Genomic DNA, 26199 nt, shown 5'->3' on the forward strand with positions numbered 1-26199 from the left:
AAGCAACTTTTCCTTTTGTTTACAAAGAGATACCAGAGACCCTAGGCCCAACAGTGGTTCAATTAAATATAAGAATTTATTAAAAATCAAGTGATTCACACACTCTTGCTCTAATCTTATATTCACAAATATTATACAATAAAAAAAAAATATTCAAAAAGGAAAATCTGTTGTAATCAAGCTGAACGATTTTACCTTTTGGTTGCCAAAGGTCTCCCAGTGAGTAACCAATCAGCAATAGCATATAAAAGGCAATGACAGACATTATTAGACGGGATGGATGACAATATACAGACAATATATCGTATGACACATATGAATAAATATACAACAAATATATACAACAAAGCTATACGTGCTATATACACTTATTGGTCAGGCACACTGCTTGTTAAAGGGGAATTCCACTGATTATTCAAAATATCTGAATCGCTGAAAGTAAACAAAGTGTTTGTGTTTAGAGTAGTTTGATAAAAAGTAGTTAACTATAAAGAAATTTTTACAGTAGTGATGATAGGAACCAGGGGTTACAGTGTCTGCAACACAAATAAAGCCATTTTATTTACAATACGAAACAACCAGTGTACCCACGCGTATTCCTTCATTTGCAATGCTGATAATAGCTGTAAATGGTCAAAAAATAAGTTTTGTATGGGGACTATTTTCCCTTACTGTCCCCTGCATGTACCTGTCCACAATGAATGGCTTTTAAAAAAAGTTTTAACTATTGTAAAAAATTCAGGCAGAGTATTCAGAATGATTTTGTGTACTAGCTGTCTGTGAGGTAGCTTTTAGAGGCATTAAATGCTTCAAACATCTGGTTCCTATCACCACCACTGTGCTGGTAAATTACTTTAGAATGGCACACTTCCCATCAAACCACTCTGAATCACTTTGTTTACATCTTAGTGATATAATTACGCAGCAATTTTGAAAAATGGGTGGAATTCCCTTTTTAATCAGCCTCAATTTTGTGAGCATTTTAGAGTAAATCCTGGACTTGTGTTAATGAAGCACCTTAGAACAGCTTGCCATGTCTACAGGATCACAGCTGTATGTGAAAGAAAGAAAGATGTTCATGCTGTAATTAAACACAGTGAACACTCCAGAATGTCATATTATTGTCAAACTTGGGAGAAATCATGCTGGGAATAGTCTGCATTGTAGCTTGGTAGCTACATTAGCCTTGTAGCTCCAGTCCAAAACTAAAGAAGGAGTGGCCAGACAGCAGACATCTCTTTGCTGACTGACTACGCTTGCAATAAGTGGGTGAATGTAATTTTTTGGTCCAACTGCCCCTTATGAAAATTTCGTCAGAGATCTAAGCATTCACTTATGGACCTTCCATGGGGGTCTCCAGTGCCACATTTGTGGTCAGTCTGTACATGCTACGTTGTTTTGTTTCTCAGTATTAGCAGAGACTCTATCAGTAAACATGCTGCTTCTCTTCTCGTTACTTCCTTTTCCTCCAAATGGTTGCGCAACATCGCTTTGAACAGACTTTTGATATGGAAGTAATTCAAACTGTCCTTGTGGCTCAGTTATTGTGCTTAGTAAACAAGCCATGCAGTCTCAAACATCCGTCAATTCTAAAGAGCTATACTGTCCATGGTGCTCTGGGGCGGTCAGTCTTGCGGTGTTTGTTTGATGACCTTCTTCTTTCGCACTGAGACTAGGTCATAAAATGGGTCCTTTGTAATGCTTGCCCTGTGGATAAAAGACACAGTAAAATTAGAGCCAAAGATTTCAGAAGATCTAACAAACTGTCACATGTATATATTGTTCCACATTATCAAATTTATGCATACATGTAGAGATAAGACCTGTTAGTTTGTAATTTATGTAAGGAGATCAGTTGACTAATCAGTTGTAGTGTTCTCAGTGAGAGATTTTGTCTCTTGACAGAAGTCATTTTTTCATTTATTTACTTATTTGTTTACTCTGCTGAGATTTTTTTGTCTTATGTACCTTTATGATTTGATTTTTTATTGCCAGCCTTAAAATTGCAACAGAATTGAACTGAAGCGAATTTAATTTCTTATTTTTTTATATTTTCAAGAGAATTACAGTTAAAAATGTAGACATTTCTGCAAACGGAAGTTTGGACCATGCAGCTAATGAGTCTCCATAGCCTTTAGGTTTAAACTTTGTTCTGTTTTACTGTTCACGTGCTTCAGTTACGCAACACACACATATTGCAGTCTCATCAAGGCACACTTTGCACTGCGCCTCTGTTCATACAAACATCAGCCCAGCCAGATGCAAAAATCACCACAAACCAAGAAACAAAGTGAAATTTCACAGATGATCCCTCAAGTAATGCTATGTATATTTTTATCACACACTCTAGAAGGTTGAACATTCTTTACATAACCAGCACGGGATGGCTTTGGTGAACCGCCTATTAGCAAATGACACAGGAAACAATGATGGCATTCTAACTGATAGAGAAGTCTTTCAGTTAAATTTATGGTAAGGCTGTTGGATTGATATAAATACAAGCTTAGAAACTGCCCATCTATGATTTTCCAAAATAAAAAAGCTCTTTAACGTTACCCTCATGTTTTTACACAGCAGCACCATATAAGCGTAGTTTCTTTGCCGATGAGATTAAACTCTCCTCTAATATGTTTCAGTAAATCACTCCGTTCATGTTTCCATCAATGACGTGTAAAGCCCCAGTTTCATTTGCAGTGAAGCAGCCCCGTATCATGACGCTCCCACCTTTGTACTTCACTGTGAGTCTAGTGTTCTTGGGACCATATGCACAACCCTTCTTTCTCCAAAAATGAGCTAAATTATTGCCAAAGAGCTCTATTTTTTCATCTGACCAGAGTACATTGTTCAAAAAGAGTTATGATTTATCTAAATGCTCTTGTGCAAATTTTAGATGAGCATCTCTGTGATTGTTTTTTGGCAGAGAAACCTGACTTAAAAACCTGTTTATCTGGGCAGCAAGAGTTTATTCGCTTACAAAAACACTAACATTAGAATAAATGCAAATAACATTAATACAAGAAGTAGTAGTTTTACGTCTTTCAAAGTGTTCAATTACCATTTCTAAACCTCTCCTTATGGCAGCCTGATATTAATCATGGCTATTTTCCAAGACCTAGTTCAGTTAATCAAAAAATCATTATGTTAAATAAAGTGCTGATGATGGAATCCAGCCAATCCATGTGATAGCTGAAGGCGTTCAGGAGAAATCTGGAACCAAACTTTGCTTTACTGGAACCAAATTAGCTTACAAGATATTAACTTTTTTTAACTAAACTTGTAACTAAAACTAATTAGAATTATTATAGAATTTATTAACAATCAAGTGGTTTACACAGTCTTTCTCTGAACTTCTATTAGGATATATATATATATATATATATATATATATATAATGTCTGGATAGTTTCCTCTTGCTGTATCTATATATTTTCTAATTTATTATATAACTAAAAGTACGACTTAATGTCTTTTGTTTTGTATGTTAGGTAACCAAGACTATGGCTTAAAGCAGACCTGATAGACTCGATCCAGTCATCTCTCTCCTCGGCTGTTGAAGCACAGATCATGTAGCTCTGGTGTTTTCCCTCCACCACTCTGCCGTCTGTCTCTGTCTTACAAGCCTTTATCTTCTGTCCTTTACTGTTCGGGTTGTATAGCTCCAGACAATACTATACACATATTTACAGACACAGATATACAGGTATACAGTTAGGTAATCACCAAAATCATAACAAACTTCCTGTTCAGTACAAAACAATATGGATGTGAAATGTGTGATAAACCCGAATGTGAAACAAGAGGATGAGTGTGAAAAATGAGGTCAGTGTTTGAGGATGTGTTGCCAGGGTTTCTGACATAACAGTATGGTGTAATTACAGGAGTCCCACTTACTTACTCACTCACACAAGCACAATCACTCACAGAGCCTAAAATTGGCCTTATACTTTTGAACCACAGTTTGTTCTTTATATGCATGTAATGGAGTTTTGCCGTGAATGCAGTTTGGGAGGAAAAAAAACACACCCCAGTGTCTAATATATGGCTTATTCACCACTAAAGCTGAGACAGGAATCACTACAAGTTACATAACACAACACTGTCAGGATATCTGAGCCACAAAAAGATGCCACTGCAATATTTAAAAATTGATTTATTCATTTTAACTGCAAGTTAATTTTTCAAAGTGAAACTATGTTTCATCTACTGAAATATAATTGATAATAGATTACCACTGTATTTATTAGTGTAACAATGGGTTTAATACATGGTAAAAAGAATAAGATATCGATATTTGGGCCTTCAAGTATCAATCCTATGTTTAAACCCATAATACTGTTATTCAATTTTTTCGCCCATCTCTATACCACAAAATGGCTAAACATGTACTGTAAATATATTAGTATTTTTTAGTGATTATGTATATCCACTCCCTATATCATAATCAACTAATCAAAAACTGTGGTCTGCACTCACAAACATATAATAATGACAGCTCAATCAGGAACTTTCTTTCTTTACTACACTGGGAGTAAAACAAAAGACACAATCAGACAAACTATACCTGTAGTATAGCACATAATGTGCTTATGGGCTGCAAATAATTATCAATATAGTAGTACTGACACACTCTGCATTTGCTATATGCATTGCAATCTAAAAATGCATTGGTCAAAAATAACATTGCTGAATATAACTTATATTGGCAACATTTGCACGTTGCAGCATTCTGCGATATCAATATCAGTACTGTAATGGCCTTTATCACAATGATGATTAACAATGATGATTAACAGACTGTGCAGCCTTAACATGCTGTGTCTTAGAGCTTACCGGTTTGCGTGTGATGTTAACCTCTCTCACACAGAGGTTCTCCAAAGGAATTATCCCTCTGGGTTCTTTGTCCTGAAAGCAAAGTATTTAATCATTTTCTGGCTCAGCAGCAAACCTTTCATATTCTAACAATATACAGAGCAAACATGCATAAATAGGTGTTACTCACTGTGGTGTATTCAAAATAATACAGGCAGTTATCAGTTAGAATAAACCACCTCCTCTTCCAGGTTTTCACTCTTCCTCCTGCAGATCAAACACAACCAATGATCACCACATATGAACCACACTGTATATGAGAGAAACTCAGCCATTTATAAAACTCTTGTGCAGTTCACACAAAAAAACCTCTTAAAAAAGGCTAACTATGGACCCTAGTGGCCAATCCAACAGCAGAATGGAAATCAGCTTAATATAATATGATCAAATAAGTGATTTTTCCCTTTTACTCTGTTATTAGATTAACCCCTTAGCATTCCAGGATTATTACATACTAAGGCTTACTATTCATTAACTACAAGAGCTTCAATGCAAACTAACGGAGCTTTTTTAGGTTAAAGAAGTGTGTAGTAAAACTTTTGGCCTATATGGGGTTAAGGAGGTCATTGTTGACTCTTTGTGTATAAAACGTGACTCTTTTATATTGAGCTGCTAGTGAGCAATGACAGCTAAAAGGAAAGGATAGACGGGACAGCATAACTGCAACTTTCTTGATAAAAAAAATCGTACACCTGCCACAACAAAAATACTTTTATAAATGCAGACTTGCTTGTTGTCCTACAAAGATGAAAATCATATTAAATATTAAAAATAAAATATTACATCATTGTTACTGAAGAAAATAAATGAAAAGTTGAACTGAGGGAGCTCCAAAAGAGGTGGGAATTACATTTTATGGCTACTGTGAAAAATGTTAAACTCTCAACTGTCTAAACTAAGGGACGTCATGACTACATTCATATTAGTTTCCTAGTAGCTGCCTAATAATTTACAGTAGTTACTAAAAGATAAATCTTACATAGTGTTTTTTTTTTTGTTGTTCAACTTGTACGGTAACCTAGTGCAGTAACTTCCCCAACATAACTGCAGATCTAACATGTGGGGACTTTTGAAATGAGGTGTAGTACCCAGTTTGAGTAGCCAGCCTTCTCTGTCAGGGTTGAAGAAAGTATGAGTAAGATCGTTCCCATCGTCCTCCGGGATTTTGAACGGCTCATTCCGTATGCTCTCATACAGTTTCTGCGGGTTTAGAGGAAAGAGGAACATGTGAGTGCCAACAGAAACTCCCTGACTGTGAGCTTTCACTACAATACTTTACCTGAAGTCACAAAACGTGAATTAGAATACCGTTTCATGTTTTTTTTTTTAATCATTTTCAGAATTTGTCGCTAATTACAAAACATTTTCACTAAGTACAGAGTTATCACACATGTCATATAATTACACAGCTCATTATGTAGTGAGTTGCATGACTAATAATATTTACATTCTTTTTACCTTAGGTTTGAGTCTGTACTTCTGACTTTTTTCTGTTTGTTCCAATGTCAAGATATAACAATAACATAAAAACGTAAAGGACGATTTTCTTTCAAAAGACAAGACTCTATGTACAACAATTACATTTCATCAAAGTCAGATCCCAATAAAATATATCTTCTTTCACCTGTTTTTAATGAGCTGCAAGTGAAAAAATACACAAATACAACACATCTATGTTACTGCCAGTGATAAATGTGACTTCAGGTTCAAAATGATTAAAATATAATAATACAAAATGTAAAAATGTAAAAAATAATCCATGATATGATTTTTTGTGATATTTTATTATTTGCCATGTTGAGACTTAAAAACAAAAAGCATTTTGGTAATTTAATAGTCCAATAATGTGCTTAACATGTGTTAGTACGTTAAGCATAGTCCTCAAAGTATTGATAATATTTTCTTAACTCAAAATATCACAATATTATATTGTACTGTATAATTTTTTGTCTCTCACTTCTAAAGGACAAAAAATAATATACTAATAAATATATAATATACTACAGAAGCACAATCATATGCACGTTTAGTCTTCTGTGGAGCTGCTCTACTAATGTCCTTCAAATGAACTGGAAGCAAACCAAAGCTTCTGAGAATCAAAACCCTATCTTGCGTGCAATCAGGTCTGGGTCACCCTCATTGTTCCTGCGTCAAAATATTTCGCTTCCTTTATTACAGAAAGTGATGTGACCTGCAAGGGCTGATTGTGAATGGCTGTTTTTCCTCACCGTGAGAAGCTCATTGGGTAGATCGTCTCCATTGTTGATGCCTCTATTCATGCTGATGAAGCGCTCCAGTGTGGTCTTGTCCTTCACGTTGGGGTTGTGCAGGCTGGTGTTCAGCATGATGATAGCAAATGAGAGGATGTAACAGGTGTCTGAAAAAAAAAAAACCCAACCAAAACATAATATGTATGTCAGTCTGTATGCATGGTCTAATAAACAGGATGAATTTACCACAAACAGGACATATATTTACGAAGGTTAAAGCATTAGTACGGCCAAGTAATGTTTGGTGTCTGAAGGCTGCATCATCCACAAATCATTAATCAAATCTCAAATCATGTACAGCTCATTAATTAAATAAACTTAGTTTTAAAAATCTCAAATTGACTTTCTTAAGTGGTTTCCGATACTGTACGACACACTGTTACCTGATGATTACAGGATAAAAAGAATGACTAATAATAGTACCAGATACTTGAAACATGAGCTGCTTTAGTCCATGTCAAACAGTGTCAGAAACCATGTGAGTCTCTTTGAAATTACTTAACAAATCGGTGCTATTTAAGGCAAGTGTGTAATTACTTTGGGCGCCCCTGGTCAAATGACGTTTTGTTGATTGAATGATGAAGTGAAAATAAGTGAACACATCCTCTACAGAGAACACACTTCTGTACATTTTAATGCACAGTTACTGTTTATTTGCTGAATTTAACACACTGGAAAACATCAAATTTGGCCTGTTAAGGCACATTTTATATTCATATAAATTTTATTTTTTCCCCAATATTTTAAACCTAGCAAGTAAATAGAAATTGTGCACTGAAATTTGAAGAAAAATTCATAAGTTTGTTCCCTGTACAGAATGTGTTCACATATTTGTGTTGCACATTCATGATATCACCCTCTTTAAGCATGAAATATTTCTACACTACAAAGATAACAGTAAAATTCTACTTTGGGGGAATTTTTTTTTTACTTTCTTATTTTGCTTTCACTTTAGATAAATCCCCTACCTTCCTCACTCTGAAATAAAATGTATATTGCTGCGATCATTGATCCATCTATTAAAAATGACTTGTAAAATGCAAGTATACTAGGGTTTTGTGAAATCCTGAAAAACGTGTGGTTAGAGGGTAAGATTTGTAAATGTGAAATTCAAACTGCTTAGGTTTCCTGTTGTTATTGTTTTATTGTTTAACCATTTGTCATTTATTTTTGCCATTATTGCATTCATTATTGTTAGAATTCATCTTATGATCTGATATTTGCAATTATTTCAAAAATACCAAGTAAAACTGAAATTAAAGACACAGTCTATTTCTTGTGAAGTTTAGAGCAACAAAGCTCAAGATTCAGTAATTAAGAACTTATGGTGCATTCATTTTGAGAACTTGTGTACAGCTGAAAAAAATATATATGACAATTAACAGATCAAAACAATTAAAAATTTCATTAATATTTTGATTTTACTTTTTTTACTATTCTATAGGTCAATATACTGTATAACAAATCAGTGTCCCTGGTGTGGAAGCAACTGTATCAAATGTGCACTTTGTCTTTACATACATATTGTGGTAAATATGAACGAGTGCACTCCCATGCAAAAAAGGCAGTATATTAAGCTGTTAATGTTCCTAACAACAAATCATTAAACAGATAGATAAAGTAACTTATGGAATATTTTTTCCCTTTGATTTCTTTAAATGTTAAAGTCTTGTGGGTACACTTGAAGACAAGCTTTTACAGAAAGAACAGTCAGTATTTTTTCTGTTGAGCACTGATGGCTTCATTTTTTTTTTGCACGGTTTCCACCTACGGAGTTTGTGTCGCAGTAGAGAAAACAAAAATGTCATAACTGTTTACTCTACTTGTTGGTTACACTGGACTCCAGTCCAAAACTAAAGAAGCAAAAACAGACAACAAACATGTCTTGGCTGACTTGACTTCTGCTTTAAAATACTTAAACTCTTTTTTTAATACTAAAAAAACTAAAAGCAGCTGACTACAGAAGGAAAATCTCTCTTGCTAACCAGTTGACTGGAAGACGTCTGAGTTGCACTCGCAGTAACGTGTGGCGAAAGCCTCCATCATGCGGTCAATCTTCTGAGCTTCACCAGGAAGACGGAAACTCCAGAGGAACTGCCTAAGAGAGAGAGAGAGAAAGAGAGAGAGAGAGAGTGAGAGAGAGAGAGAGAGAGAGAGAAACTCGACCTGAGAGAGTGCAGGACATTCAGCTAAGGCACAGTACTGGCTAGTGTGCAAGGCACTTATTTTAGATGATCGTTCTTCATATAAGTCACTTCAGGCCTTCTTTATTTCTAACTGCACATGACTGATCTGTCAGTAATCTTCAAAGTATTTCATCTCTGACATAGCAAAACCTAAAGGGTCCAAAAAAGAGAAACATTTTTGACTTTCATGTACATTAATGTGACTAGATTTGACTAAACTGAAATTTATTACAACCTATCTATCTATCTATCCATCCATCCATCCATCCACCCACTGCCAAGTAGTTTTGGATCATTTAAACTGGTCTATTCTTCATAAACTGTTCAATGTAAAGAGCAGCTGGTGCTTTCAAATGGTGTTAAAAAATCAGGTTTTGGTTGGACAGCAATGATATAAACTGAAAATTACAAGCTATTAGCTTGTAATAGCTACTGCTCTTCTGCTCAGTGAATGAGGATGAGAATAACATATATGGTAAATAATCAATAATAAATGAAAAAATTCACACACAGAATCAATGACTAAAAAAAAGAAACCTGAGCTGACCTCAGTGCCTGGACAAGGTTGAGATCCGAAAACTCATGAAGTTCCACAAAAGCTTTCAGTATCTGTAGGTGCATCTCCTCTCTGTGAAGGACAAAGAGAGTTCACCAGGTTTAAATTGTTGGCCACATCATGCAAGAGAGATATCAGCCTAACAGCACAGAACACAAGAGGACACAAGCAGCACTGATAAAATTCCCCTGGGCTATATCTGATCAAAAAGCTACCTGACCTGTCTGCATCACCTACTGTGCATTGCAACTTCTCTTTGAAGTTACTTAATTACTTAGGTAAAACATGTCTGATGAATATGTTTAGGGCTGGGACTACTTATAGCATTAGTGATAATTATCAGTAACAGCAATGAAATCATAGAATTTATAATGATTTTGCTTCTTTTTGAGCATTTTGTGCTCTGATCTTTAATCTGAAGCTCCAGTCCTAGCTTTGCTTCACATGCAGCAGTGTGTGTGAATCTCACAGTATAAACGCCTTCAGAAAAAGTGCTTTCTGTTCTTAATCATAGTTTAATGTTTAGTCATCATGAGGTCATTTTACAGCAAGCCAGATGAAAAAAGCTGATGAGATTTTTAACATGCTGAAACTTTCACATAAATTCCGATACACTTTGTTATTAAACAAACACTTTCAATGTGGAATAAATGGAGTAGTAATGTCATCATTTTTCTTCTAGTCCACAGTGGTCCGAATGTCAACCCAGGAAAGTACTTCAGCAGACTGAACTGAACCCTTGAAAAAAATGTGCTCAAAGCTGTCTTTGCTGTAGCAAAAATATCTGCAAACAATGGTCATATTTTAGAAACATACGTGATCGTGAACCAGCGCAGCTTCTGTAGCAGTTTGCTTTTTTTGGTCTAAGTAGTGAAGCAACAACCCGGCTTGTTAAAAAAAAGAAAAGACAGAAACAAAAAATAAATAAATAAATAAACAGAAAACTGTGCGTTTTACTCCCCATTTCATGTTCAAAAAAAGTGTAAGCGCCGCTGCAAAACAAATCATTTTGAAATAACCTACCAACAAAATTTACTTCAAGGACACATAAAATAAACCCCAAGTTCAACATGAAAAGTCCACCAAAGTGGTTGTCCACTCCCTGACAGCACAGCAGTCTTAAATGCTCATTAAGAACAGGCCTTATTCATTTTTATAGTAATTTCATTAATTTTTTTATTTATTAAATTTATGTAATTTTGTAAAAAAAAGGCATTTTATAAAGGATTAAAAAGTTTTTTTCTTTTAAAAAAGATTTTCTGCATTTTCTTCTTTATTCTAAAACCAATAGCCAATTGCCAGACAATTTTGAAATGCTGAAAATAAAACAGCTTATCAAAATATGTTTTATATTTTCACTTCATTTTATTAGGTGCCTGGACTAACCATTAATAGTTTAGCATTTATGAATTAACCACTGTTTCCAATTAACTTGTCATAACTATTCCGTCGGAAGTTATAATTGAATACCCCTATTTAGCCAATGCAACTGAAATACATGTAAACTGGACAGCAGTCTGCTCTGTTTAAAAAAAGTTTAGGGGACTTCCACCAACTCACACAGGAGCTTGAAGCTCTACTGCAGGTGCTGTGTGTGTTGGGTAGGTGTGTGTGTGGTGGATTTTGAGGTTCTGCTTCAGCTCGGAGCACTAAAAGGAGCAAACAAACCGTGCAAAGCCATGTGCTCTGATGTGGAAGACAGTATTTGTGTTAAAGTGCTTTCAAAAGTTGATGTGCAATTTTTATTTGTAATTTTTTCTGTGTCTGTAAAACTGCAGTATGAAAAGTCCCCCTGGCCCTGGCGCAAAGGGAGACTGTCCTAGATGTCTTCAGTACTTCAGAGAAGGCCTAATGATTCCTGAGAGCTAGAAACTGATATTTTTGTTATATTATAGTTCATTTTTACTAAATAGATTCATGCTTGAAATCCATGATAAGTTCTTACTGAGTAGGGACGAATGTTCGAATAGTTATGTAAGTTTAAAAAACTGAATACTAAATTAGGTGTGTTAGGTGTGTAGTGATGTAAATTGCGATTATATATAATTAAGCTTTTCTAATGTTACTCGCAGTCATATTTAAGTACAATGACATGTCTGAATTAAAAAAAAAAAGACATCTGAACTCTATACTCCAACAGAGGGCACTGTAAAATTTACGTTTTGCCTAGTCTGTTAAAAAGGCAAAAACACCTGAGGTACCCTCAAGTTAAACAAGTTATAGAAACAAAAGTGCGAGACCTTCTTTCAACTTTCAGCAGTAGGGCTAATGTGGACGACAGCCCTGCATCTGAACCGAGCCAAACAAGTGAAGTGGTGGCCAAGAAACCACAAAATGACAATGCACCTGCCACAGTGGTCCTGTTTAGCAAGCATTACAACACAAAAATGACTAAAGTAGAACTTCACCACTACTGTGAGGACACGTGCATCTCACTTCACGTGGATCTCCTGAATTAGTGGAAAGCAAATGAGAACAAATACACGCGACTAGTGCATCTAGCAAGAGCCTACTTGGCCTCTCCAGCTATGTCTGTGCCGTCAAAGAGAACGTTTTCTGCAGGCAGGACTCATCGTAAACCGGTGATGGTGGTATTCATCAAGCATTATTCGAATAAAGCCATGAAAAATCGAAAATCAAACTGAAAAGCCCATCTCTATTACCGTAGAATTGTAGCGCTCTGAGTGTGCTTGCATGGTCGCTCTGAATAAATCATAATCCATCCAACAATAAAGGAATCCTCATGCATCTTTCATACAGTGATAGAAAACACAGTAGCATACAGAACGCTACGATTCTACATGCTGATGCGTTTTACTCTTGCCAGCAAAGACATGCATCACTTCTCCTATTCAATAGAGTTAAAAATAAACCCTATCTAGCGAGGCATGCTGTCTGAGGCTGTACGAATGAAAGCTGAGTAAAACTTAAATCAGAACTAGAAGCTCCTCCATTGCTGCTACTTTTATTAGGGTTTACTATTGTACATGAGGAATCATATGACCACCTCACAACATCCAGAGAATCTGCCTACTTTCAAGGTTCTGTTGTGTGATGGGAAACAGACTTAAACACGGTATAGACAGTCCTGGGTTCTGATTAGTAAAAAAAAAACACCATAAGACTGGTCTTATATAAGTCCGAATGGCATTATATACATACAGTGGTGCCAGGGATGCCTACAGTAAAATCAACATACATAGAAGGTAGTTCTATTTGGGCTTTACAGTAATCACTGTAATTATTAAAAGTGTGATGCATTACCTCTCTCCTAAGAAGTCTCCTATAGCAGTCTTATTGAGGCCCTCTTCTTTGTAGAGGAATTCCGCTACAGTCTGGGGTTGCCACTCCAGCAGGTTATTTTCCACCAGGTAATTTATCCCCTGCAATAAAAGACAAAAGTCCAATGGTTTTAAGAGACAGAAATATTCAATCAATCCATTCAAGTTCATTAAAATAACATTATATTGATGATTTACTGATACTAATATATATATATATATATATATATATATATATATATATATATATATATATATATATATATATATACACATTTTGAAGTCCTAACCAATAAGAGAGCTCACTTAGCTATATCTACCTAGATACCACATAGAAAAACTAAAAATGAATAACTTGAACTTCAATGCTATTTTCACTGAAAATAAAAAATAAAGGTCAGTCTCTGACTTTTCCAGATATAAAAAAAGTTTCACATTTAAATTTCAATTAGGCTTGTATACCTGTTTTTAGGTCCTCGTTCATGTGTTAATGTTTAATCACACATATGCGGTGTAACTTGGCAACATATGGATGGTGAGCTATCATTTTTCATTTTCTTTACGTAACCCTCTTCCCCTTTCTGAATAATACTATTTCCATTTTGTCAATTTAGCTTCCTAAATTTATTGGTAAGCTTCCTTAAACCTCTTTCTGTCATCCCTTACTCTGGTTAAGACCACAAAATGACTGGCTTGTGCAAACTATTACACAGAACTCTGATTAATCCTATCAAAACATAACTTAATGTGTGTGGGTGTCAAAGTACAGTGGTTTCACTGTGAAGTCTTGGGGTTAGATGGAGGAGTAGGAATCGATGAACAGGTATTACATATTCTAAACAAGGCTGTCTGAGGGTTATTTAGTGTTGGTGACCGAGTATATGGAGAGGCATGAAAACCAAGCCTGATGAGACCTCCACTCTTTTTGCTTAGCCTTTTGAAAACCTGTTGCGGATTACAATAATAACAAGGCCTTCTTCCATTAGGAGCTCAGATGCAAAGTTCTGAGACCACTGAGATATTTGAAGACAACTTTTAAATGATCTGTAACATTGAAGAGCAAACAAACAGTCATGTGAAAATGGTCATGTGAAAATGAATTGCGTCTGTTTTTAGTATATGGCTCATTATGGATCGTTCTATCTGCCCATGGACTAAGACTCTTTGTGTTTTGGTACCAACATGAACATTTTTTGAAGAAAGTTTTTATTTAAAAATTAAGCTCATGATAAATCTTCACTTTAAAAGATGTTTTTTTTTAAAGTAAATATTATTTTTGCAAATGTAAATTTAGGGCTAGGATTAGGAACAGACACCTTCTAAAAGAAAGTACCCTATAAATGATGATCTTTTATATATATTTAGCTTGTTACTATCTCCATTAATACCTTGGGTTTAAACAGATCATACCCTAATAATCTTTGCAAATATGAAAGATCGTGAATATTTAATTGCTTTTTTCTTTTTTTCTTTTTTTTTTTAATTAATTCAGTGGTATGGTCCACTTTTTATTACAAATTTTACATTTTACTATGTTTTTTACTTTGGACAATGTTAAATACACCCAGTCTATTGATGTACACTATATGGACAAAAGTATTGGGACACCTACATTTTACACCTACAGGAGCCTTTATCCCATTCTGAATCCAAAGGCATTGATATGGAGTTGGTCCTCCCTTTGCAGCTATAACAGCTTCCACTGTTCTAGGAAGCTTTCTACAATATATTGGAGTGAGTCTGAATTTTTGTCCATTCATCCAGAAGAACATTTGTGAGGCCTGACACTTATGTTGGGCTCTGTGAGGGCCAGTCAAGTTCTTCCACACCAAACTCACCCAGCCATGCCTTTATGGACCTTGCTCTGTGCACTGGGGCTCAATCATGCTGAAACAGAAAAGGGCCTTCCCCAAACTGTTCTCACAACGTTGGAAGAGTACAGTTGGCCAAAATGTCTTGGTCTGCTGAAGCATTAAGAAGGCCTAGGCCAACCCCTAAAAACAACCCCACAGCATTATCCCTCCTCCTCCAAACTTTGCAGTTGGCACAGTGCAGCCAGGCAGGTAACATTCTCCTGGCATTCGTCGATCAGACCGCCAGACAGTGAAAAGTGATTCCTCACTCCACAGAATACGTTTCCACCGCTCCAGAGTCCAGTGGCGGCATGCTTTACACCACTTCATCTGACGCTCGGCATTGTGTTTGGTAATATAAGGCTTGCATGCAGCTGCTTGGCCATAGAAGCCCATGTCATGAAGCTCCTGGCGCACAGTTTTTGTGGTGATGTTAATGCCAGAGGAGGTTCGGAACTCTGCAGTTATTGAGTCAGCAGAGTGTTGGTGACTTTTACGCACTATGCCTAACTTTACGTGGTCTGCCACGTCATGTGGCTGAGTTGCTGTGGTTCCTAAATGCTTCCACTTTTCAGTAATACCACTCACAGTTGATCATGGAATATCTAGGAGGGAGGTAATTTCAAGAACTGACTTGCAGTCAACTTGCAGTCAATAAACTTGCAGTTGCAACGGTGGCATCCTATTAGTACCACACTTGAATTCAGTGAGCTCTTTAGAACGAGCCATTCTTTCACAAATGTTCAGCGCTCACTTTTAAGAAGCATCTAAAAATGTATCTCTTACCTTTTAATTAAAACTTTATGTCTCATGGTATTTATCTTCTGTGTCATTTCTTATGATTCAAAATGAATCCTTATAATTTCTTGTATAACTGTTTATCACCTGTCTGTAAAGTACTCTGAGCTGCTACCGGCATGAAAAATGCTATATAAATAAAAATTATTATTATCGTTATTATGTTTGTAAAGGCAGACTCCGTGGCTAGGTGCTTGATTTTATATACCTGTGGCAATGGGACTGAATGAAACACCTGAATTTAATTATTAAGAGGTATATCCCAATACTTTTGTCCGTACTGTGTATGTGTTGTGAAACAGCAAAATATCACACTCAACAAAACAAGCAAAAAAAGGCACGCAAGTTAGGGCTCCAACAAACAAGTTAGGGCTCAAACAAATCTTCCTCACGGAAACAGCATCCGAATAGATGTTTGTTTCTGCTTGCTAGCATAGCTCAGTATGTCACCCTTTCAAAACCACAAATATTCAAAGTGAAAAACCACAGGGCCAGTTAAAAAAAGACATGAGAGGTGGGTCTTCCGTTTCTCAGCTGCTGTCTCTCACTCTCTGCCTCTCTACCACCTCCCTTGTAAAGACAGTCCATTTCAAAAAGTCTGCCTGACGTTTTCAACGCTAACACTTTCCACGGTCAATTGTTCCAGAAAGGGTCAAATGTGCATGATCATAGACGCCAACTGAGGTCAAACTTGTCTTGAAACTTTTTCACATAGTCAAGTGAAGTGAGTCACTTCACAAATGAACAGTAATCAGCTCTCTGGTTTCCACTGAAGGCCTGGTGGAGGCAACACTTATTTTAAAGGGTATCTTAATTTGCTTACATGCAGGGCCTGAATGGACTGGCTCGTTTTTGGAACTTTAAGTGTTTAGATACTATATACTCTTTTTAAAGCAAAGACAAAAAAGGGAAACTCAGTTTTCTGTGAAATGGGCCCTTTAATTTTATGACAAATTCAGTACGTACTACTCACTTAAGTTATCGAGTTCAACGCCTTTGCTGCTGATAAGCCTACCTTTTTAGGATCCATGTTGAACTTCTTCTTGCCGCTAGAAAACTGCTTCCCTCTCTCAAGAACTTTGCTGTGAGAAAAAAGTAAAACAGAGAAGTGAGTAAAACAACTAGACAGTAGATACTCGAGTAGCATGCAGTCTTAAAAATAAAGATGCCAAAAAAGGGTTCTTTGCAGTGATGAAATAGAAGAACCAATTTTGGTTCCCTAAAGAACCCTTCAATGCATGGCTCTTTAAAGAACTATTTTTGTAAATGTTTGACTGTGAACAATCTTTTTTAAGCCTCTGTTGCACAATGTTGCCTCTGGGCAACAAACCCTTTTTTCTCACTTAACAATGACATGATACAGCAACAAACCCTTTTTTCTCACTTAACAATGACATGATAAAGCAAAAAAGCTTGTACTTGTCACATAACCTCCTGGCAGGCATGCTGAAATATGCTTGTTGTCTTCAAGTAACACTGTGCGACAGTGGACTGGATTTAGCTAGTAGCAAGTGAGGCATCACTTCTGCAGTTATTGTTTTTGTTACTGTGCTTTTGAGACTGATGTATAATGTGCACAGTTGATGTATAATGTATAATAAATAAGCTCTCTTCTGATTGGCTGCCCTGTGTTGTGCCTTATTCAAAAAGCAATCTAGGCTGAAACATTCCTTATAAATTTAGTGTGAATGGGCAGGTCTCAACTGCTGTAAGCTGAACAGCTAGATGGATGTAAATGTGTTGTTTTTTGACAGTGAACAGTGAATTCAAGCTGTTTTTGCAGCTTAGTTTCCATATATTGACAGTATGTAGTGATACATTTTTCAACTTTACATAGCAACTTTATGTTGTATGCCTACATACTACACCACACTCTTTTGTTTTATTGAACTGAACTGAGGAAATTGAGTTTTTCCATGATATGGTCCCTTTAACACATTCCCAGTGAACAGTGAGAGTCATGCTGGTTTGCTTCTTAAATGATCACCACAGCAAATGAAAGCGACTGTTCACTTACTTCTCTTCTGCAGACTCGAAATCCTGAATTTCAGCCATTACGTTCTCTATCTCCCACTTCAGCTTCTGCAAAAACAGTTTCAGCACAACGTGACTCACTGTCACACATGCATGAGACACCAAGGCAACAGCACAAGTTCCAGAAAGATCCTTTTAACTTGCAGTGTAAAATGTCAAAAAGAATGATATTTAAAAAATAAGGGGTGATATGAGAAAATATATATATATAATACACAACACTTTAAGGTATTTTCTCGATAGACAGTATGCAAGTTTAAACAGACAAAAAAGCCCCAGTGGTTTTACATTTAAAAGCACAATTAAAAGTTACAAATTCAATTATTTTGACATATTTTTAACATTTCACACACTGTATTGCATTAAAGCCAATTAAACAGGACAATTTTTTGCTGCTTCTGTATTGAAATATGTAGTTTGTCAGTTTTCGTTGAATACTCACGACATCAAAGATATGCTCAGAAAAGAATATTGTGTTGAGACAATTTATCACAATAACAATAAATATCGTGATACTGAATAGTTTTTTTCTTTAAAAATTAAACTCAAGATACACCTAAATCTTTACACTTTAAAAGAAATCACAACTTAATAAAACAACATTGAAAAAAATGTAAAAACTGTAAGAATTATTTTCACAAGTCGAAATTTAGGGGTTAGGGTTTGGGACAGACATCTCCCAATAGTAAGTAAGTACCTTCAAATTGATGATTTTGTATGTATGTAGCTTATTAGTGTCTTAGTTAATGCCTTGGGTTTAAACAGATCACAAGACAATCTTTATAAATATCAAAGGCCTGAATATTTTTTATTTTTTTTTTAAATAGTTTCTACTGTGGGACCACAATTAAATTTGGTAGAATGATCAACATATACAATTAAATGGCATATAATAAATGTATGATAAATATGGGCCCTAAATTGTGTTATACACTCTCTATTAAGGCCACCGCCTTTGTAAAGACTTAATAAACTGAAACTAAATGTGATGAATTCATAAAGATGGTGAATGTTTCTTCCGTTAAACCTCTATGAGCAGAGTGTAAAATAAAGTTGAGCTTGATTGTTATCAGCACTCTCTTACAGCGACACATTCTATGTGGTATAACTACACTGTGAACTATCTGCTATGTGATGCGTCTGCTGTGCAGTAGACTAATGCACCATTTATTATGCTTGAAAGGATGAAGCAAAACCAAAAATTAAGCAGTAAGACAAGAAAACATGATAAAATTTGACAACAATTTGAAAAACAATCAAATTCTTATACGGTTTAAAACCAACTGGATTGATCTTTTACTAACAGTGTTAGCTTTCATTCCTGAAGCATTGCTTTAAGTACCTGAATGTCATCCAGGAGGTCCTGCTTGTGCAACTTCAGGTTTTCTATCTCCCGCCTCTCCTCCATGGAGAAATCCGACGGCACTTAAACACACACACAAACACACGTTAACCTACATGCACTCTGGAGCAGGGGGCATCATATCTGTCTCTGATTCTGAACCTAAATTCAGGTCGACATTTAGTGACACCTGACCTCATTTATATATTTGGCTAATGAAATCAAAACTGAAACCCACAAGAAGGTCAAAAGCTAACTTTATTTATACTTATTAATATGTTTAATTGTGCAAGGATGGCATACATAACATTTAATGTTCAGGCCAAATATCCAGCTTTACGATTTCAGTGCAAATTAATTGTGAAAATGTGTGAGAGTCAATTGAATGTTCAATTCAGAGTCAGTCTAGAGTGAATACATCTACATCAGATCAAAGGATGGCTTTGTTTGTTGCCGTTTCCGGACTCAGCATGCGCAAGTGTTTGCCTGTGGTCATGCGCGTCTGGAGTTTGTGTTAGTGTGTGAAGGGTGTAGCTGACCAGTGGTTATAACGCTGCTAAAAAATGCAACGTGTTTCTCAGTTTTAGGAGGAAAATGGTTTGAATGTCTCATGCTTCTTGGAGACACTTCGTATAGACTTTTTGTTTTGACTGCTGCAAAACTCTAAATTCAGAATCACATAGCAGGACGGACAGTTTTCAATCTTTCTGACAACTTGTTTCTGATTCTCAAGTCATTATTTTGTCCTATCTTGACTTTTGATGAGATGAGACAGCAAAAGCTAACTCCCTCCACATTGATACTTTCATATGGCCAAAAGTATGTGGACATCCCTCCTTATTACTGAGCACAGGTGTATAAAATTAAGCACATAGCCATCCAATCTCCATAGACAAACATCAGCAGTAGAGTTGTATTAAAGAGCTCAGTGACTTTAAACATTTCACTTTCATAGGATTTGCCACCTTTGCCACAAGTCAGTTAGTACATTTTCTGCCCTGCTACATCTGCTCTAGTCTACTGTAAGTGCTATTTTTGTGAAATGGAAGCCTCTAGGAGCAACAACAGCCCAGCCCAAAGCGGCAGACCACACAAACTCACAGAGCAAGGCCGCCAATCATCTATACTCTGTTGCATCACTAACTACAGAGATCCAAACTGCCTCCGGAAGCAACATCAACACAAGAACTGTGCGTCAGGGGCTTCATAACATGGGTTTTCATGGCCAAGTAGTTGTGAACAAGACCAAGATCACTATGTGCAGTGCCAAGCGTCGGCTGGTGTGGTGTTAAGCACACCGCCACTGAACTTTGCAGCAGTGAAAATATGTTTTCTGTAGTGATGAATCACGCTTCACTATCTGTCAGTCTGATGGATGAATCTGGGTTGACACATGACAGGAGAACGCTGAATACCAGAATACATAGTGCCAACAGTAAAGTTTGATGGAGGAGAGATAATGATCTGCGTCTGTTTTTCAGGGTTTGGGCCCCTTAGTTCCAACAAAGGGTTATGCTTTTACTACAGCGTTTCAGACGTTTCCATCTTTGTAGCAGCAGTTTGATGAAGGCACTTTACTGTTGCAGCATAACTGTGTCCCTGGGCACAAAGCCAAGCCTTCTCATCCAACATCAATACCTGTCCTCGCAAAATGCTCTGGTTCATTGTCAGAAAAAAACCTTGTATCTGCAGCTGCCTTTTCACACTCTGTCAAAATTTCACAACGAACAGACCAATAGAAATGCTCCAAAATAACAAATCTTGTAATTCAAGTTACTTTAGTTGGAGACCTGAGTTTTACAAATCTTGTTAAACTAAGTTCTTTTATATAGATCTGAGTTTTTGTTCCAAAAGCAAAAAAAAAAAAAATGTGTACATATCTAATATACATATCTGATGATGCCACTGCAGATGCCGATACATAAATGGTCATAACTGTATATTAATTATTATTAATTTATATTAATATTGGTCGAATCTAAACATCTGCCTAACGCTGATCCATTTTTTAGTGATTATTTGCTGATATCAATGACCATACAATTGCGATATTGTGCATCCCTATGCTAACACTGCCACTAAGAACGTGTAAAAAGTTAGTGTTTCATTTAATTTATTTTGGATTGACTACTTATTGCTAATTATCTATAATGGCCATTAAATCATTAAGCAGAATTTAACATTTTGTTTTTATTATTGGTTTTCTATTTTGTCTGCACTCCGATCCATTAGTTAAAAGAGCAGTCCTGGTTTTACGTGCATTTTTACTCACACTTTTATTTACACACAGCAGTGAGTCAGTGAGGGTCTTGTGCAAAAGTCATGACACATTTTATATTTCATGTTTTATTTTTTCCAATATGTTAAACTCAGCAAACAAATAAAAAAGTGTGCACTAAAATGAGTGCACATACAGTGGCGTATTTAAGTTTGTTCCTTGCAGAGGATGTGTTAAAGCAGCATTAAAAAACATGGTAAAATATGCGCGTGTTCTGCTGCGAGTTGCCCTGAAATAGTCATTTAAAATTCAGAGGTGTCAGGTCGGATTTTGTGGTTTTTTTAATCATGTCATGGTATTAAAGGTATTAAAGGTATTAATAGGTATTAAAGCCACACACACAGGCTCAAAATGAAGCTCTGGCTTGATGTTTAGGGCTCAAATGCAACATCAACATTATACTGATGAAGATTATACTGATCATGACAATAGCAGATAATTCACTCACAATCTTCAGCATTCATGTTCTTCACCAAGTTTTGACTGAGTTGTCTTTGAATACTCACAACAATCAGATACATCCGCTTGTGTGGGTCCAAAGCACAGCCCATGTTACAAAATGCTCTTCCACATGTTACATGCAATTATACATTTCCACCAGAGAGGTCTCTAAACCCCCCAAACTTACATAGTGGTGCCTTAACTTATATTCACTTAGAAAATCAACAAAACGTGTCTGTACATAAATATGCAAGTGGCTTCTCATTTAAGCATTTAAAATGCCAGTTAAAAAGAAAAATATGTTGTTTATTTTGTAAGTTTGGCTAATAAAAATACTAGAAATGCGCTACTGTGTCAGATAAAAAAAAAACAATCAAATTCATGATCAAAGCATAGATAAAGTATATTTATTATCAATATTTTGGTCCCAATTTATTGTTCTCTTTCCATCCTTACTGTGTAAATAGCTTTTCTAGTCGCATTTGTGCAATTTTAGTGTGATTTTAAAAATAATTCTGAATCATACCAAAATAATCATATCAAGTTCTGAGAAAACTTAACATTTCATTGATTCATTTTCTAAGAATCATAACTGAATTGACTCACTGTGAAATCAGAGGCCCCTGTTTAAACAATCTTTCATTATAACAGTTCTCTGATTTCTGGCTCATCAGCAGTAGGTCAAGAGGTAGACTGTCATTGTTTCTGACAGAAAACGAGAATGAGTCACATAGCTTTGATCTGTCAACCATGGGCAGCCATGGCACACCTGGGGCTTGACCCTGAACCCCAGTGGCAATAGTGCTTCAACTAAAATGTTAGCCATAAGTTAGCTGCTAACTGCACTGTCTATTTAAAGGTAATGTAATGTATTCACAATCACAGCAGACACAAACTTCATGAATGATTTTCCTCTACATGCTGACAGTGTAACTGTGCCAGTGGTAGGCCAGGTTAGAGAGATAATGCTGAAACAGGAAACAGTACGCAGTGATAGGTCTAAATGTCATAAAAGTGATTCTGGGGGCTGAGAAAGAGGGGGGTGTGAATAGTGTGAGTGTTTGTGGGTGGGTGTGCGTGGTAAGACTGCACCTTCATTGTACAAGTTGTAAAGGACTATGAAAGAAATGTTAAGATAACCACAGAGAACTAACCTACAGCACATGAGTACCGCTGCTGTCGGAAGAAAACCTTGTATCTCCATCTTTGTCATTTTCCAGTTTTTGACATTGTGTGAAAAAGCCTGTTCCCGTTTACATTGTGTGTAAATTTCATGATGAATGGACCTAAACAAACGACCCAAAATGACTTGGAAGAAACTCTGGTTCCCTTGACTTACATTAAAAGTAAAGTAGGTTTTTTCCTTCTCCTGTAAAGTTACCATTTTGGAGATATGAGGTTTTCTTCCGACAACAGCAATATATTTAATGCTATAGAGCACAAGCACAAAATACACAATCTGACTTCTTTCACTTGTAATTTCAGCAAATAATCTCTCAGAATATTGTCTCTGTGCATTTTTAACCTTTTATTTCAACTTTAGGGTGGATATGTGACAACAGGCTTTCATTTCAACAAATGATTAAGGGGTCTATAACCACAAAACATCATCTATAGCTTGGAAGTGTAATGCTACTGGCTCTACAGTGAGGTTTCACACATCTTTATATGTGCTAATAAAGCCACATTACAGAAAGCAACTAAAGAGACAGCATGCTGCCGTTTAAATAAAACTCAACAGAATCACAGCATATGAACTTTCTCCCAATCACAAAATCACTCACAACTTTTTTGACTTGTGATTTTGTCTACTCAGAAGATGCCAATACAGCCATCATTATTAGAGTTTTTGCTGCAGTAGAAACAGTGCGTAACCTGATATAAGACCATTCCAACATGGCCAATGGGTCAAATCCTTTCATTATAGGGGAATTCCACTGATTTTCCAATATTTCACTGCATAATTCAGATGTAGAGACAAAACAAAGTCATTCAGAGTGGTCATTACACCATTCAGAGTGGTGTAATGGTTCATAGTAGACGAACTTACTAATTCTGATTTCTTTACAGCGGTGATAGAAACTAGAGGTCGCAATGTCTACAACACAAAAATAGCTATTTTATTAACTGTCCAAAACAACCAAAGAACCTACATGTCTTCTGAGTTTTTTTGTGTGATAAATGGTAATGGGTAAAATGGTGTTAAATCTGAGACTATTTGGGACTATGTTGCCTTGCAACGCCCTGCAGGTAGCCCTGCACCATGACTGTACTTCAAAACTATATTTTAAGCCAATCTCAAACTATATTTTAAGGCTATCTCAAAACTAATGTCAACATTTTGAAACAATGTCTCAGGCATTGTGCAAAATATTTATTTTAATTTTCATGCGATAACTTTCCCAGATGTAGCTTTCAGAGGCACTGAACGCTTCGCTTTACTTCAGATATCTGGTTCCTATCACCACCACTGTGAACAGTTCTGATTCGGTACGTTTCTCTAGATCGGAGCATTTTACACCAAACCTTTGAATTACTGTGTTTACATCCATGTAAGTACCGCCAAGACTTCCCATGGGAATTCTGATTTAAGTAAAAGACCACAGTGAAGACTGTTCTGGGTTATAATAGTGCTATAAATGATTTTGACTGCATCACTGAAAAAAGCATGCCTTATAGTTGTAATGGAAACAAACTGGTTCTTACATTTGGAGAAATATATATATATATATATCATCACCGCCATATCTGGGATTTCAGACTATTTAAATTGGTGCATTCATCATGAAGTGTAAAGTCCACACAATGTAAAGGGCAAGTGTTTTCAAATGTGGTAAATACAAAATAGCCACCATGACAAAAGAGACAGATAGATAGATAGACAGACAGACAGACAGATAGACAGACAGATAGACAGATAGATAGATAGATAGATAGATAGATAGATAGATAGACAGACAGATATACTGCAAAACTGAATCTGAACTGCAACTGACACTGCACTTTTATCAGCTTAAAGGGAGGCTCCACCAAATTTCCTGCATAATTAAATGTTTAACATGTTAACAGAATCATTCAGAGTGGTTTGGTGTGAAATTCTTTGTTCTAGTGAAACCTACAGTCAGAATTGTTCACAGTGGTGGTGATAGGAACCAGATGTCTGAGTAGTTTGGCATCTCTTAAAGCTCCCTCACAGAAAGTTATTACATTAAACGGTTATGAATACACTGCCTGATGTCTGAGACATTGTTTTATGGCAGTTGTGTGATTTTAATCCATCCATGGAGGTGGAGGGATACATGAAGGAGGTTCCAAGGCAAAATAGTCCCCTAGAAAAACTCATTATTTTCAGATTTATCACTATTGTACCATCATCAAATTTACATGAAAAACTCAGAAGACATGTAGATTCACTGATGGTTTTGGGTAGTAAATAATGCCTATATTTGTGTTGTAGACATGGGGTGTCATGGTTCCTATCATCTCCACTGTAAAGATGTAAAGACACTGTCTGTAAAGAGTTTGTATGTTTCTCTTCATATGAACCCATGAAACCACTCTGAATGACTTTGTTTACCTCTTAAAATTTCAGAATTATCCAGGAATTTTAAGAACTCGGTGGAGTTCCCTTTTAACATTTGTGGTCTACACCCTTCACAAAAACATGTTCTTTAGTAAACGCAACCGTTATAAAGAGAACAGTGACAACACAAACAACTGTATGAATGCTTAATTTGTTCTTTGCATGGTTAAATGGTTCTTCTCTATAATGTTTATTGTCTAAACAACACATTTATACAATCTTTCATGACTCTGTACTTCAGTGGACTGGACTGGGAGAAGTCCAGTAAGGCTCTACAGTGAACACAAGGTTTACCTTATTAACCTGCTGTGCTAATTCGGCTAGCCTTCGCCATGCTAGTGTTATATTAGCCGTGCAGTAACTTTATAACGGTCGTCTGTCTCTGTTTCCCCTTTTCAGCTCATCACGACCAACAAAATATTCAAAACCAGACTTACGCTGGTGACAGCACTCCATCATGGCTCAGCAGAGGGGTCAACTTCAACAGCTGCTCTCGCTTTCTGTCCTGCTCTCTCACTGAGCGGCCCTGGCTGTGCAGTCTTTGGTCATTTTGGGTGGTTGAAGCTCCAACAGACCGCTGCTGCTGACAAACCCATCAGTTCCTGTGTAAACGACGACACCCTCCACCCTCCACCCCCACCAATGAGGGCGAGCCACTCTGATGCGCGTTCGTGTGCGAGCGCGCGTGTGCATTTATTTTATACGTTA

General features: G+C 36.3%; 1 protein-coding gene across 1 annotated transcript; it reads right to left on the reverse strand.

Annotated features, from left to right (window-relative positions):
• Positions 1-56: 56 nt before the first annotated feature.
• On the reverse strand, positions 57-26199 carry cyth4b (cytohesin 4b). Its single transcript, XM_036570036.1, has 13 exons — positions 25929-26199; positions 19190-19272; positions 17831-17895; positions 16829-16895; positions 13146-13264; positions 9873-9953; positions 9125-9237; positions 7098-7246; positions 5958-6069; positions 5000-5076; positions 4831-4902; positions 3514-3668; positions 57-1707 (listed from the first exon to the last, which is right to left on the reverse strand). Exons 1-13 carry the CDS (start codon positions 25948-25950, stop codon positions 1626-1628), a joined length of 1197 nt encoding a protein of 398 aa, XP_036425929.1. The 5' UTR covers positions 25951-26199; the 3' UTR covers positions 57-1625.

The sequence above is a fragment of the Colossoma macropomum genome, unplaced genomic scaffold (genome assembly GCF_904425465.1).
Source record: "Colossoma macropomum unplaced genomic scaffold, Colossoma_macropomum, whole genome shotgun sequence".
Lineage (NCBI taxonomy): Eukaryota > Metazoa > Chordata > Actinopteri > Characiformes > Serrasalmidae > Colossoma > Colossoma macropomum.